Source organism: Bubalus kerabau, chromosome 1 (assembly GCF_029407905.1).
Source record: "Bubalus kerabau isolate K-KA32 ecotype Philippines breed swamp buffalo chromosome 1, PCC_UOA_SB_1v2, whole genome shotgun sequence".
Taxonomy (NCBI): Eukaryota; Metazoa; Chordata; class Mammalia; order Artiodactyla; family Bovidae; genus Bubalus; species Bubalus kerabau.
In genome coordinates this window covers 264,894,915-264,911,336 of record NC_073624.1, presented here as the reverse complement: position 1 = coordinate 264,911,336, position 16,422 = coordinate 264,894,915, and the positions used below count along the sequence as shown (strand labels likewise).

At 38.0% G+C, this 16,422-nt stretch overlaps 1 protein-coding gene across 6 annotated transcripts in view; it reads left to right on the top strand.

Moving 5' to 3' along the window:
* The window catches only part of ELL2 (elongation factor for RNA polymerase II 2), a 72,841-nt gene that overhangs the window by 30,300 nt on the left and 26,119 nt on the right, over window positions 1-16,422 (top strand). For all 6 annotated transcript variants that reach the window (XM_055565193.1, XM_055565160.1, XM_055565188.1 and 3 more), the window contains one exon: window positions 13,598-13,719. In XM_055565193.1, coding sequence (XP_055421168.1) covers window positions 13,617-13,719 — 103 coding nt within the window. In that variant the 5' untranslated portion in view covers window positions 13,598-13,616. The remainder of the gene's footprint in view (window positions 1-13,597; window positions 13,720-16,422) is intronic.

Sequence of the window (16,422 nt, the reverse complement as noted above, 5' to 3'; positions counted from 1 at the left end):
TAGAATAGTTGTTACCTCTGTTACAGAAAGGCAGGCAGAAGGGATAGGAGGGGAGCACATGGGTAGATATGTTATTGCTAATGTTCTCTTATGTTGGGCAGGGAATCCACAGGGTTTACCGTGTTGTCAGGCTTCATAACTATCAAGCAAATGTTACATAAAGCTCTCATTATCATTAACTTTAAATATAGTAATGTAAATACATATCTTTGTATGTTTATAATCTGTCATCTGCATGGATTAAAAGAGAAAAACCAGAACATGTTTCAGTAGATGCCAAGGTGGCATTTGATAAGAATTCAATATTAAATATAGATTAAAACTTTCAGTGGGAATAGAAGAATTCTTTCTTAACATGATGAAAACTATCAAGCTAATAGCCAGTTACTGAACAACAACAGTAAAATACACATGGCCACTCTCATTTCTAGAATTTAATATATTTTGGAGAATGCTCATTAATATAATGGAAAAGAAAATTAACCATTTTTAATTAAAAGCTATGGATAATAGATAAGAGGGAACAAATTTGCATCTGCAGATAAACCAAGTAAATAACTATAAAAACTTATACAGGATTTCCTTTAGTAACATGGTCAGTTCAGAAATAACTGTTTAAAAGCCACTGGCTTAAACATAGTAGAGTGGAATGAAGAGAAGTTTCTTTTAAAATGGGAGAAACAGTGGAACATTTGTAAACTGATGGCCCTCACCCAATAGAAAGCATAAGTTGATACACAAAAAAGGAAGACTTGCTGGAGCAATGCCCATAAGTAGTTGGAGAGATAGTGTCTAGTTGCTCAGAGGAGAGATTGGTTTTAGATAGGAGCAAAGAAAGCTCTTGTATGATAGCTAGTGGGAAGGTATGTATATGAGTGCAGATTTTGAAATTCTTATTGTTTGTTAAACCATTTCTTTAGTCATGTCTCCAAACTAAAGTCAAAACACATAGATCAAAGTCTTATAATCTTCACACTTAGCAAAGTTTTTGGCACATGGAAAATGCCTACTAAGTGATAAATTCAATTTTTAAAAATCACTAGCTTCTCTAAGCACTAACAATTAGGAATTTCAGTATAAAAATGATCTTGTTAATGGTAGCAAGAAAAAATTATAAAGTAGCAAAGGTTAAAGGTTAAATGTAGTCATGTTATTCTATCTAAAGAGCTGTAATACGTTCCTGATGGGTATAAGAGAATATATAACTGATAAATGGCAAGACTGTCTGTCCATAGATTTAGGTTAGAAGCTTTTGAAGTTGTCGTTTCTTCTTCCTAATTAATAATAAGATGTCATATATATCATGATACTAATTTTAAAAACAAATGTGCTATGTGTGTGCTCAGTTGTATCCAACTCTTTGTAACCCCCCTGGACTATAGCCCACCAGGCTCCTCTGTCCATGGGATTCTCCAGGCAAGAATACTGGAGTGGGTTGCCATTCCCTTCTCCAGGGGGTCTTCCTGACCCAAGGATCGAACCCGCATCTCCTGCCTCTCCTCCATTGGCAGGCAGATTCTTTACTGCTCAGCCACCTGGGAAGGTTTAAAAATAAGTACACAAATGCAAATATAAACCTACAAAAAATTTGAAATGCTGTACACCAAAATGTCATTGCTTTACTAATTGCTCTTCTAATGAGATAGATGTGTTTATCTATATTTCCTAATTTTTATATAAGCATAAAATAAATATTTAGAGATGCTGAGCTTAAATGTGTCAGGAATCTAGGAGAAAGCCTGAATAGTCAAGGTTTAAAAAAAAGTTGACAAGGAAAAGAGACAGCATGTTTCAAAGTTATCTGTACCTAGACACCACCTGAATATCTTTCTAGTCAACTACTTAATGAGTTGCTTTGTCATCTATCAGTTGAGAAAGAAAGTTTTCTCCCGTCTGTGATCTTTCTCACCAGGGAAAGGAAGGTAAAGGCGGAGTGGCTAGTATTATCAAGAGCATGGGACGGAGGCCACTCTTCTTACTGAATTAACAGCAAGCATTTTGGAACAGTGGTGTTGTGGAGTCCTGGCAGTGGCTCCAGTCTAGAAAGAATAGATTATGGGGATGAAAAGCAGTAGTCAGCTGAATTTCAAAAGATAAGATTCTTAGGGAACTTCAGGCACTAAAACTCAGAATGTAATAGAGAACCTATTAAAGATAACTAAATTGGGCCCACAGTATTGAAAGGTTAGTACTTAATTAAGCAGCCATAGGAAAAGGGCAATCTTTTATAGAACTTAAAAAGTTTACAGTGTCTAATAATCACTCAGTAAGTTATCTTATTTTAAGAGTGAGAATATAAGGTATAGCCATATTTATGAATGTAGTAGTACTCTACTAATCAACACTAAAAAATTCTTCCTTAATAATAACCAGAATGCTTTTTTAGTTTTCTCTTAATCTGTTTGTATTGGTAATTCATTAAAATCAGTTTTCACAGATTTGGAAGGAGGAACAGAACTTGAGGCGTTCCATTTCCACCAAACAATAGGACGATGCTGACATATTTCCACAGCTATTTAAATGTTTTATATTTGGCTGTAAAGAAAAGTTCCTACCAGAGATGCTTGGTGTTTTGTTTTACTTTTTCAGGAAGATAGTGTTCTGTTCCTTCCTTTGAGAATTTGAAAAATAAAAAAGATAATTGTGAATCCATGATTAATTTTGGATAAAGTCTTAAACTTTACAATTTCAGATTCTGTAAAAAATTTTATATATATATATATATATATATATTTTTTTTTTTTTTTTTTTTTTTTTCAAAAAATGTATAAGGCAATTGAGTCATAAGCCAAATGTCTCCTGAAGCCTACTGATAATGGTTATCTTTTTTAAGGGGCAATGCTTGGAATCATTGTCAAGAGGATAAAATGTTTTACTACCTCATATAATTTCTTTATTCTAGAGGGACCTGTGTTATCTGCCTCCTAACAGAATCAAATAACTATCTAGAATATAATCAACAGTTTTATGATATGAATTACTAAAATACAGTAATTACCTTAGGTGTCCATATGTAAAATATCTTAGCTCTTTCTTTGCCAACATATCTTTCTCTATTTGAAGGGACAGTTTTGATGGCTTTACCAATGGCCCAGGCATACCATCCATAGAAATGAATCATTTTAGTCCTGTGTTTCTTATAATAATAAATCAATTGATCTAAGAGCCTTGACAGGCCCTCTTATTTGCATGACCTGCCAAGTCTCTTAGAAATCAGAATTGCAGTTTCTAATTTAGTTCTTGATGCACTGTGCATATCAGTAGCTTTATACATGTAAAATCAGAAATAGTTTTACTTCTTGAAGGCTTGAAGGAAATTTTAGCAAGTGAATTTGATTTATGAAAACAATAGAAATAAATTTTATGAAATGGACTCTACCTTAGGAATATATTTTCAAGGTAGATTTTAGCAAGAGACCTTTAAAAATTAAAATAAATTTTATTCATTTTTCAAGACTACCTATATAGTTTTGACATACCAAAAAAAAAAAAAAAAAAACCCACAAACTTTAAAATACTGGTCACATTTATGAAGACTGAATGCTTTAAAATCATGAAATTGTGATTCTCATGAGAACTGTTAATTCTGTTTTGTTTTTTCAGTGCACTGTAGCTAGTATCTGGGGTCCTGAAGGCAGCATTTTATTTTATTTTTTAATGGATAGGGCACTTGGGAAGCAGTGTTTGCTACCGTTCTAGAGTAATACCTTCTAGAGTAATTGCAGGTGTTTGTAATTTTTCAGCCTTTCATGGACACCTGTTGTGGCTGATTCATTCTTGTACCTTATCTCTGTGTATGTTGAGTTTGGAACAACTAGAAATATTGATAGTCTTTTGGGTTGTTTGTTTTCCCAGATAGCTTCTTTGGCTTTTATTTAAGCTAACACTTAAATTTTGACCTTGAAGGTTTCTAGCCCCTTACTTTTGCAAATACCAAGAATTCAGAATAAGTATTATCAACTTTTGATTATCCCCAGGGTGCCTGTTATCAGTCCATTACCATTTTATAATTACTTTAAAAATCAAACACATCACTGTTGCTGAGGGAAACGTGTGTGCACATGAATCTAACAGGCCGAAATCAGAGTGGGAGCTCTCCAATACTGTCTTTATGTCATCAGAGCAAACACTCTGGGGCATATGCTGTATGTTGGACATTGTACCAAGCCCTTTAGATGAGCTATCTCTTTAAACTCCAACAATCTTACGAGGTGAATAGTATCATTACCCAAAGGGAAACAGAATTAGTGAGGTTAAGTTGCTTGCCCAAGGTAACGCAGATGGTAGATTCCAGAGCCACATTGGAAACTGGGCATGGTTGCTCCAGATTCTAGCATATGTAATCTAACATACTAGATGTGGTCTGCTTGCCCTGTACCCTTGTCATCTGTGTGTAAAGGAGAAGTGCTCAGGTTGCCTCTTCTCAAACCATTGAATTTTATCCACCTTAGAACTGGAAATGCAAAGAGACCCAATAGTAAAGAAAGCATTTTTAAAAGGAAAGTGAATAAGGCAGAAGGACACTATTTCTGCCTTTGGTATCCTTCAAATATTTGCCTCTAATTCTCATCAAGAAATGACACATAAGAGATCATACTTGTACACAGTCTTTTGTAACTGTCATTTAAGATGTGGCTAAAGTATAATTAATAAAATATCCCCTGACTATTGCACATCTTGCTGTTTCTCTTCCCTTAGCACAGAGCCTGGATTTGTGTCCTTGATCCCCAGAGCCTGCCTGGGTTCTGTGATGTTACCAACTTGGCTTCCTCAGCAGTCCCAGTCCCTCAGCACCCTTTCCTCAACCAGAGTGGCACTATTTGTAGTACATGGTGGGTTCCCCACAAGATTTATTTTGAAGAAAGCATTCTGTAGCTTTAATTTGTTTTTAAATATGTTGATGTTGAAAAATAGAAAATTAAGAATTGAATTTCTTTTTAAATCTATGGAAATATTTTTTAGACTTAAATACCATTTATGTTATTGAACTGATAAGTTTTCACGGCAACATTGAATAAGCTGGAAAAACCATGTGTTTTGCAAAATCTAGAGCCTGGGCCACTTTTAGCAACTTGTTTTAATCTTGAGTGTTCACATCTGCCAAGTCGCCGTCTCCCCCTACGTTTACACAACCATTGCTGACTGCCATACATGACTTCTGTTCCACCCATGTTTTACCAGCAGTGCCTCCTGGCATATTTCAGAAAGCTTTCTTCAAGACTTCAGGAGAACAAGGAGAGAAGATTAGCAATGAATTTGGAAACTGACATTCATATCAAAGATTGTTTTTCCTTGTAGAAATCAGGTTTGGGCTTTGTTTCTGAGAAACAAGCCATTTTTTAAAAAAACAAAATTCTGCTTCCTACTTGACCAGGAGAATTGCTAAGTTTAAAATTATTTAGTGTGGTTTCCCTAAGTCCTTTAAAATGCAAAAAGGTCTTAAAGATGCTAGATCATATTTTCAAATGGAATTTCATAAGGCCAGAGTATCATGTGAATATTTTAATAAAGAAGATAATTTTTTTAAAAAAGAAAAATGTATATTATAAATTTAAGTTCTACAAACTCAGGTAACCACTTGACCTAGGCTTGGGGCTAAACATAGCACAAGGAGGTAAGAAACTTTTTCATCTTGACGTTTGTACCACACAGTGCCTGCTGTTTGCTGTTCGTTTGTTTGTTTCTTCATTTTGCTATTTATTTTTGCCTGCTCTGGTTTTCCATTGACTCTTTTAAGTGATCTATTTCAGATATAGATCTAATTTTTTAGTATTCCTGGCAAAAGTCTTCTTCAGAGTGCATTTAATCTAGTTCTAAGTTTCTTCAGATGGATCCAACAAATATTTATTAGGTATCTATTATGTTCTGATATGTGTGAAAGTAAGACCATGGTCCTTGCCCCCCCAAAAAACTCTTGGTCTAATAGGAAGGAAGACATATGAAGTGCTCAGCACGCAGTACAGTGAGGGCAGCAGGAGAGGCGAGCCCAGGGGGCTGTGGGGCCAGAAAAGGGAACCTGTTTCCCTGGGGAAGGAAAGGCTCCTGAACTGAGGGTAGATAAAGGGTAAGTTAGCACAGGTCAAGACAGAAATGGGGACGTCAAGTACAAGGTGGAGAGTGAGGCCCAGGTCTGTTGGGAAGGAGCTGCAAGTGTCCTTCCAGTTCAGGAGCTTACTTCCACAACAGATCAGTAGAAGGAACCATACAGAAATTATGACGCTTGGGATTGACATGGTCACACTGGCATTTTATGAAACTGATTTTGGCAGCTGAATGATTAGAGGATGGGATCAAGAGAAGACAAAAAGTGGAGGCCAGATCACAAGATGTCCAAGCAGGTGATATTGAGCCCAAACAGAGGAAGGGCACGAGAACATACATTGAGAGAGAATTTGGGGAGTAAAGGCAGTAGGCCTTGCGTCTGGATGCCGAAGGGTGTGCGGTGGTGTGGGGGGAATGAAGAGCCAAAGTTGACTCCCCAGGATGCCAGTAACCTCAGTAAAATAGATGACTAGTAGTTTATTAACTAGGAGATAGATTATGTGACAGTGTGGGCAGACTTAGGAGTAGGATAAGAATTCTTTCCTATAGAAGCATTGATGCTGTGGAATATATTTAAATTTCAGAAGGGAATGGTTAATAAAATGAAAAGCAATTTTAGGATAAGGATTATGAAACTGAACACGAAGTTTTAGTTTTTGCCACCACAGAGGCAATATGGATTAGCCCAGCTATGAAATTTGAACAAACTTCTCAGATTCTCTTGGTGGCTCTGTCACTTTTCTTCTAAAAGCTATTCTGGCATTTAGGTCAATTTTGCAGTCCTTTTTAAATACAGATTTTCTGTTCCCTCATACTCCATAGTCTGTATACTTTTCCCTGGTTCTCTAGTATCTGCTATTTGCATCTTGCCCTTGCCACTGACCTTCCCCCCTTTTCCTGGAAATACCCAGCTACCAACCAACTACCCCCAACCACCTGGGCCCTTCTCAATAATTTTTGGCCATGAGGCTACAAAATGAGTCATAACAAAACCCATTTTGAAGCCCCTTTTTAGCTGGTGAAACCAGCATTGGTCAACTGTATTTTCATGTGCTTAGCAGATTTACATTAAGGTACTCATCATCATATCCAAGAATAAATATACAAACATAAATATATACATATGAGTATATATATACACATATATGTATATGTGTGTACACACACACACTCTCTCTAACAACTCCATTCTTCCAGGGGAAAATGCCTTGGCAACAACCTTGATATTTCTTTCATTCCTCACAGTATGTCTAGGAATCCTGCCATCTCTACCTACAAATTATATCTTGAATCCCTCTACTTCTCTCCATCTCCTGGTCGAAGTAATCATTATCTCTTCTGAATTTCTGTACATAAGTGCCCAATGGCAGGGATCATTGTGGTTTTATTCATTAATGTGTCAGAGAAACCTAGAGTAGTGCCTAACACAGTAGGCTGGCAGTTAATATTTGTGAAATACATGAAATAAATGAACAAATCAGTCAGTGCCATCTTACTGGATAGACCAACATTTAGAAGGCTGGTTTTATATTAAAGAGAAACCTTATTAAAAGAGCCAAAAATTACTCAAGGAAGTTTTTATTCAGTTTTAGTGATACAGCAACTTGGGTGTATTTGACTGTCAAAAATTAACACTTTACTTCTGTAGATGGTATTGCTTACTTGTAACCAATTGAAATTAATTTTTGATATGTTGTCATCAATAATGTTTTCCCCAAAAACAGCCATAAGTTTAAAAGAATATATTAGGGGTGAGAATGTAGTTTCAAAGGAAACTACAGTAGTACTGACTACTGTACCCTTCCAACGCGATGTGTTTAAGTCCTAATATGGGATTTAAGGAACTATATGAAGAAGAATAGAAAAGGCTAGTCTACGTTTACTTTAATACTGTACATCTTGCTACAGAGGAAGAATGCAAGGAAATAAATGGACTTACTCGGTCCTGAATTATTCATATTAATTGGTATATGGCCTGAATTTTTTTTTAAATAACTGCCAACATTTCCGATTGTGCAGATAAATTTAGCATTTTGCACTACTCTCAGTAAAGCCTCTATCATGTGGAAGTTTCAGATGTTTGTAATATGTATGGGATCCACTCCACTCCCTGTCATTCCTTGTCAGTGGGAACATTCATCTCTTACTGATTGCTCTAATACCTAAACTTTTTCTACTGCCAGTGAAAGATCCCCTCCCTACTCCCCCACCCCCACCTCAGCATTGGTTTCTACATCTGGACTGATCTGAGAAGCTTTTTTTCTTCCCTAAACCCATAATGTTAGGCCTAAAGTTATAACTGCAGCTCTAGTTTGAAAAATAGGACTTTGTGGCTTTCAGGTTGAGGTTTCTATTTTCTGTTCTGATTCTAGGTTTATTCTGCCCCTAAACTCTGGAACCTTACCAGTACCATGCAAATACATTTCTCTAGCTAAACTGAATTTTCCAGATTATTAGGCAATTACAGAATCATTAAGAGTCAGGAAAGGATTTGAGAACAACAGAGAATTCTAATGTTTAAATGTTCGTAGCAATTTTTGTATCCAAACTAAGATATATAGTTTATATATAGTAAAATAATAGCTATTTTAGTCCAATAATATTAAGAGACAAGCTGACCTCCTAAGATACTATAGGAATGGAGGGAAGTGGGTTCTGAGGCCATAAAACCTGGGAAATTGCTATTCAGAGTGAAAGGACCTAGTTTAAAGTAAATGATTTTGTTTAAGCTGGCATTTCCCAAATTTATTTGAGGATAGAACCTTTTTCATATAAGGAAATTTCAACATGCTTTATAATATTGGTGGAAAGAAAGCAGACACTTCAGTTCTCGCTGTGGCTGAGGCTTTATTCACCATTTTTATTTATCTAGCAAGTACATATGGAGTGACTGCTTTTTGCTACATACTATTCAAGATGCTGACAATACCTGGAACAAACCAGACAAAAGCCCGTGGCCATCTAAGGATTAGAAGGCCTAGCCAGGGGACAAAGACAATAAGCAAAATTAAGTAGTATAGGTACTAAGTACTTTAGACAAACGTGGGGCCAGTCAGGAGTACAAGGGTTACAATTTTAAATAGAAATGTAACCTTGAGCAAGTCACTTAGCTTCTTTCTGCTCCAAATCTGTAGGATGCAGCCACTTAACTAAATCATCTCCAAGGCCCTGCCAGCAGGTCTGCTTTAAGGACCAAGAGTTGTCATAATCAAGCTGTGGTATTGCTGGGTCATGAACATCTCACTGAGCATTTGCAGTTACCTTAGTAGAAAAGCCTGATAAAAGTCATAGAATTGCTGCCAAATAAAAGCTTATGTAAACCTAAATAATTTGTAATACCCACAACAGAACAAAGCATTTGTATTAAATAAATGGGAAAAAAAACACCTTGTTGGTTCTATTTTTAATCTAGTATGTACCTCAGTCCAGTCCAGTGAAGAAACCTCTGCAGTAAAATTACCAATGGCTTTTAAGCAGATACTAGCATGCCCGTATGAGAAATTTGCAGCAGTACACGTACTGCGCTTCTGCCCTTATATCCTTTTGTAAAACAGAGGTCTGTGACTCGATGTTGAAATGACCTTTCAGACAGTATTCGAGTGCCACATGCCTGAACTTGTGTCTCAGAGTAATTAGAAGCTTTGACTTACACATCTTGGCATACAGTGTTTATGTTAATTATAAATGTCTGAAAGTTTCCTGAAACTTTGTCTTCATAGCTTTTTATCAAAGACAGCCTGGCGTTTGGGAGGAGGGTTGTGGATTGTGGTCCTAAGCCTTTGATTTTCAGCCTCTCATATTTGGAATGAAAATTAAAATCTACTTTTCAACTTACCCAGATCACGGTAGTATATTTTTATATTCTTCATTGTGAATAAGAAACTGTTTGGAATCAGAGTCTTTGATACTTTTAAAATAACATTTCACTCTTAAGGCATTAGCTAAAAATTTCAAGTAGACCATGGGTCCCTAAAGTTCTAAAAGTTCTAAGTCAGTATTCCCACTGACTTATAGGAAAAGCTCAAAATAATATAATTAAAATTGAGAAGTTCCTATCATACATAGGGATGCTCTTCCAAAATTGTTTCTAAATCAGACCTTGGAATTTCTTTTCCCATGGTGATTAGCCCTGTCTTCAAAAGCCGATCCTAGGCCCAACAATAACAGTCATTTTCATCTCCCCCTAGTCATAGTCCATAACCCAAAGCCCAGTTTATAAGAAAATGCTTCATAATCATTCTGGAAGAAAAGACTGACTCGTACTTCACTATCTAAATAAGCTATGGAGTAGGTTCCTGTATATTAGAGAGAGAAGTAATGAGTATCCCCAAGTTCCTCTGAAGTCTAGTCTCTGAAATGGCCCTGGATCAGACAAGGACTCCGATCCCACTTTAGCTGTGGCCCTCAGCAGTCCCACGGGTTCTGGTCCACTCTGAGGCCCCCATAGTTTAGTTCTGACGCGCCCCACTCCGTCGCCCCTCCTGCCTGCTCTAGTTGCCATACACAACCTGCTCTTTCCATTAAGCCTTTGCCCAAGAAGCCAAACTGTTAGGCACATTTACCATTATAAAATAAGTACTCTTATCATTAAATAAATAAGTACATTTACCAGTATAAAAATAATTACTCTTTGTACATACATTTCACTCCTAATATATTCAGATATTGATGCACATAAAATTTATATCTGATTTATACCATCTCCTTCAGGAAATAAGATATACTAAATCTACAGACTGTACAGTGTAGACTTCTGAAATTTTAAAGATAAGAAAATTGCATGGTTGACATCTTGCTCTTAGATATTTTATAAGAAAAGCCTGGGAAGAGCATAGCAACCCACTCCAGTGGGTTCTCCAGATTGCCTGGAGAATCCCATGGACAGAGGAGCCTGGTGGACTACAGTTCGTGGGGTCACACAGAGCGGGACACAACTGAACAACTTAACACGCACGTACCATCTGCATTGCTCCTGCTCTGAAAACCACCTAGGAAAAGTGATGTAGAAACTCAGTTGTGGAAACTCTGTGACAACTCATCATTCCTTAACCTCCAACTCCACCCCAGCTCCTCAGCTGGAGAAAAATACCATGATATGCCCCCAGGATGCCCCTCAGAAATATGATCTGCCCTGACACCTGCCCCTGCTCCTGTGTGCACACTGCTCCCGTACACGCCAGAGGGTGGGGCAGCAGGCCGGAGGGAGCTTTGAGAAGCCCTGCTGTCATTCTCCATTCTCCATACCTCCTTTTTTTTTCTTTAATGGGTACTTTGATTTCTTTAAAGATACCATTTTCCCCTCTAATTCTTCATTAATTATCAAAAGTCAATGAAGTCAGAATTCTCTTCTTTTCTAAGAGACTAACCTACCTCTGTCTCTGATCCATAACTTCTCAGTGTCAGCCTTACTAACGTGTTAGAGACTGCGTGATTCATTGTTGGGGGGCTGTCCTGCACACTGTAATGTGTTGGGCGACATCCCTGGCATCCAAGAGATGACAGGAGCAACCTGTCACACCCAGTGTCCCCTGGGGGGGGGTGGGGCGCGAAACTGCCCCTTGGCGAAAACTGCTCTCCTGATCCCTGTGGCGGACAAGCTTCCAAACACTTTAATGGGTTCATAGCGTAGGTTGTATATTTTTTTAACTTTGTTTCTTTTTAACCTGATTCTTTCCTATTCTGTTCATTGTCATATTTCTTAAATGACTATAGCATTTTTTTTTCTATCTGATATTCTTTTAAAGAATAAGAAAGCTTTCTATGCCCACCATCAGGCCAGACCTTAATGCTTTGAGTGGTGTGCACAGCAATTAATTCATGCAAGCTATATTTCTGTTATTAAACCCTACAAGTTTACACAAAGACTTTCTGTGTATGTATGTGCTTAAAAATGAAAAAAAAATGTATAGGAAGAGAATTTTTCACCTTTAGAAGTATAAATGTTACTTAAGAAGAATCACAGTTAAGATGATAAGAAAGGAAAAGCCATGTTGTGTTTAGTAGATGTCTGAACTTAAGGACTCCAGTAATTAAAAGTTTTCAGTGAAAGAATACTGAACATTTATAGAATTTGAGTACAAACTCTAATCACTCCTGAAAAATAGAAAAAAACTGTATGATTCTACTTTTTAAAAATGTAGTTTAGAACCTCCCAAAAGGAACAGTCTTCCATACTCTGATGGGTAAAGTACTTACGCAGTCCCAGACCTGAACCCTGTAAGAAAGAAGACCTCAGGCCTAAACGGAAGCCAGAACCTGGCCTGGAAATCAGTTTACCACTGCTGTGGAAAATCTCCCCAAGCAGGTTCTCCAGATCTGCAGGGAGGGTTGAGGGGGAAGGTGAGTGGAGGTTAAGTGAGTCATGGCTGAGGAAGGGAAGTCATTCAAGCATTCATACCTTCATTCCCTGTCCACCTGCTGCTGTCCTAGACCTTAAGGAGGACATACACCTAGCAGCCAGTTAGCTCTGAGTCTTACTCTTCCCTTGATGGAAAGGGAAGATTTGGGGGAGAAGAAAGAGAATTAGAAAACACTTTCTCCCTCCTCGCTTGTCTACTAAATTGCCTAGAGTACATATTTGGAGGCTGGAGAGCAGGATTTTACATTCTTTCCAATAAAACCCATTCATTATCACCACCTAACACCATGGTGGCCCCTATATACCCAAGGGAAGAAAGGTCTTGGGAGCTGGGAAGAGTGGTACAGTTGAAAGACAGAAATCTCCAGTCCATGTATTCACAGGTATTTATTAATCCCCCACTATGTGCCAGGAAAACATGCCTGGTACAGGGCCTCAGTAATTGAGAGCAATCCTGTCCCTTTGCTTCTGGGGCCACTCATCTAGGAAAGGAGCCAGGCCTTGAGCCAAGAGCATAGAAGACATCCGCCTGTTCCATAGTTTTGCCTAGGGCTCGGCCTTGGGGGCCTGCAGAATCACCTCTGTGGGCTGCTGATCTTGTTCTGTAAAACAGGAGGAGGAGGAGGAGGGAGAAACACCTACCTGTGTTGTGCTGTGAATGTACTTACGGTATTCACCTTATGCTGCTAGTTACTTACTCTTCAAAAGTAGTACTCCAAGAAGTAAGAATTAAAATGAAATGTGTATGTAATAAGACAGGAAAGGATTGGGATATAGACTGTCTCAGAGACCATCTAAATATCTAGAAGCTATTTAGCAGGGGGTCATGAAGCCACAGGCAGAACCTGTGTGTCTCAGAAGAGGAAGAGCTTTTCAGCAAGTTCACTGATAACTCTTCCATGTGAGATGTAAGCAATTTCTACTTTGAAAAGAAGAGAGTTCCTCTTATAGATTAATTACTGAGCTGACATAATTACTGACACTTTAGAGCAGAAAATTGAAATCAGAGTGTGGTAAGTTATAGGCATGCTTGTCAGATTCCTTGAATGATTCAGTAATTTAAACGGTATAAATGTAAGTGCTCAAGAGGGTTTGGGTAAAAAATGAATGTCATTTGAAAAACAGTAAAGTCAGTCATCAGATCATTCTATAGCATATTTATAATTTGAGGTGTTTCTCTCTTTGTCCCCCTTTTAGCTTGTCAAAATCCCTAAAAATGATCCCCTCAACGAAGTGCATACCTTCAACTTCTATTTGTCAAATGTGGGTAAAGACAACCCTCAGGGCAGCTTTGACTGCATCCAGCAAACTTTCTCCAGGTAAGTGTGTTTCAAGGTATGCTGAAGGGAAAGTAATTTTTCTTTGAGGGTTTTTTTGCTTAAATTAAAGAATAAAACACATAGTAGTCATTCCTTAAATATTTATTGACTTGAATTGCAGACCTCACTTATTTAATTGAGAAATCGTAAGCACATACTATGTGCCAGAAATTATATTTGTCACTGTGGAATGCAATCACAAAAAATTTAAGATTCTTGCCCTCGAGGAATTTTTAAAGTATAGATTTTTTACCTATAGAACATGGTTTATTTTATTTTAATTAAAGACAAGTTTCAGGGGTTTTTAAGTTCTTAATCACTGAATATAAGTAAGTTACAGGGGTCCCCAACCTCCAGGCCACGACCGGGTACCTCTGGTCAGATCAGCCAGCGGCATTAGATTAGAAATAAAATGACAATAAATGTAATGTGCTTGAATCGTCACAGAGCCATCCCCACCCCTACTCCCAACCCCCACCGCCATCTGTGGGAAAACTGTCTTTCACGGAACTGGTCCCTGGTGCCAAAAAGGTTAGAGACCACTGTGGTAGTAACCTCAAGACTCACACTCATGGATAAAGGAGGAAAATACATGTGTCTTATATATGCCCTTCCTCTTTCCCTGTGCAAGGCATGTTGTAAGATAGATTTTTAGAAATCTTTATTCTGCAGCAGAATGGAAACTAGAAATTAACCCCAGGAGAGCAGTCCCTTCTGATTTTAAGGGGAAAATGGAGGGAGGAAGAAAAGAACACACACCCATAGCCCAGGGTGCCCGTGGAACTCTTATCCGCTTAGGTCCTCTGTAAACAATAAGCTGCTTGTTTCACTCTTCTTTGCTGTGGTTGTTTCTTATTAAAGAATGGGCCCCTTGAGTGGATAAAGACAAGGCCTTAGAGCCCCCAGCCCCCCGAGAAACACTAACATTGGCCCAAAGTTCCCCAGGGCTGTCCATCCCTGTATCTCCCCTGTAGCACTTGAAGCCATGAGCGCTTCCCATGTGGGGGAGAGAGAGAGCTGTATTCCCAGTGAGCTCAGGAGGCAGAGATACAAAAGACACCACACTGAAAGCACTCTGAGTTTCTCCTCCCATTTAAGGCGACTAAATAAATTTTGCTCTATCTTAACCTGCCGTTTTCCCTGAGTATATGTTAATTTTGCTTTCTAAAAATTGCTTTCCCCCAAACTTACGCTTTTTGGTATAAGTTGCATGTGTTCCAGGTTATATAGACTTTTCTATACTGTTTACTGTGGTAGCCACCGGCTACATGTGGCTATTTACATTTCAGATGACAAAAGTGAAATAAAAGTTAGTCCTTCACTCATACTAACCACATATTACAGGCTAAATAACCACATGGCTAATGGCTCTCTTGTGGACAGCACATATACAGAACATTTGAAATTGCAGAAAGGTCTGCGGGACAGCACTGTGTTAGATTATAGCATCCCCAAGTAAAAGAGTCCTTGGTGACTGTGTACTTGCACCCTGCCACTTCACAGGTGATTTATCCATGTTACATAGCTGGTTAGTTAGTGGCTGGACTGAATGAGAACTGAGTTCTAACTCCCACCCCGGCGTTCTTTACAGACCACAGGGCATACCAATTTCTAATTGTGCCATCACCTATAATACTTGTCTTCAGCAAATTATTTTTTTCTAGAGAACATTTCAACATCAAATTGAACTCTGTCCAAAATTAGAATTTTACTAAGGAATTTAATTCCCTCTTCAAAACCAGGTCTGTCATCATAGGTAATATGGTTTCTCCCTAACCTCATAAATACCCTGTGTGTTTATTTCTACCTTGCTTGTTTGGAGAAGGATTTAAGGTCACTTTACAAAAGTATCCATGATGGGCCAAACAGAAAAGAAACCATTACCGTGAGAAAATTGTCACAACTCCATTAGTATGATCCAAGTGTGGTAAGAATATACATTGAAATTTGCCCTTATAAAAACAGAAGCGCTCAAACTCTCAGTTCACAACCTGGCAAGAATACCTTTGTATAATCTGGCTGCATCCTTTCTATTCAATTTGATTTTGGTTTTCCGTGGATCTTGTCTCTACTACAGCTGTGCAAGTTCTTCAAGGGCAAGGGTTCTCTTACACCCATTTCCCAGTCTTGAAAGGGTTGGCTGACTCCACAAATAGATGTTCCAAGAATACATATTAACTAGTCTCTTTCTTATCTTTGGTTTAAAATCTCCTTGGGCTTCACTTTTCTTATACGTAAGATGCAAGAACTCTCACAGTCAAAAATTACCTTTTAAAAATTTCTTAACTCTGCCCATTCAGAGTCCTAGTGAAAATATATAATACAGCTCTATAAGTAATGCATATTCAAGTGTAGAAAACAGCTAGAGAAAGACTATAGGAACATTTATACACATGTGACACAGTATTTCAACTTTTAAGGCAACTGAGTTCAAAAGGGATGAGTAGAGAATGTGGGGAATGTCTTCTCGCCCACAGTGTTGACAGCCTATTCTGGTTTCATGTAAACATCTGTTTCTTGACCTTGGATGGTGTAAACTGTTGTTTCATCATGACTGGCAATAGGTTGAGCTTATTCTCACTATGGAAATTACTTAGTAATTAATAAGGGGAGATGCTGAAATTCAAGCTTCCTGCCACCAGCGCGTCATACTGCAGTCTTTTCTTCCTTCCCCTTCTCCCCACTTCCTTCCCTTCCTTTCAC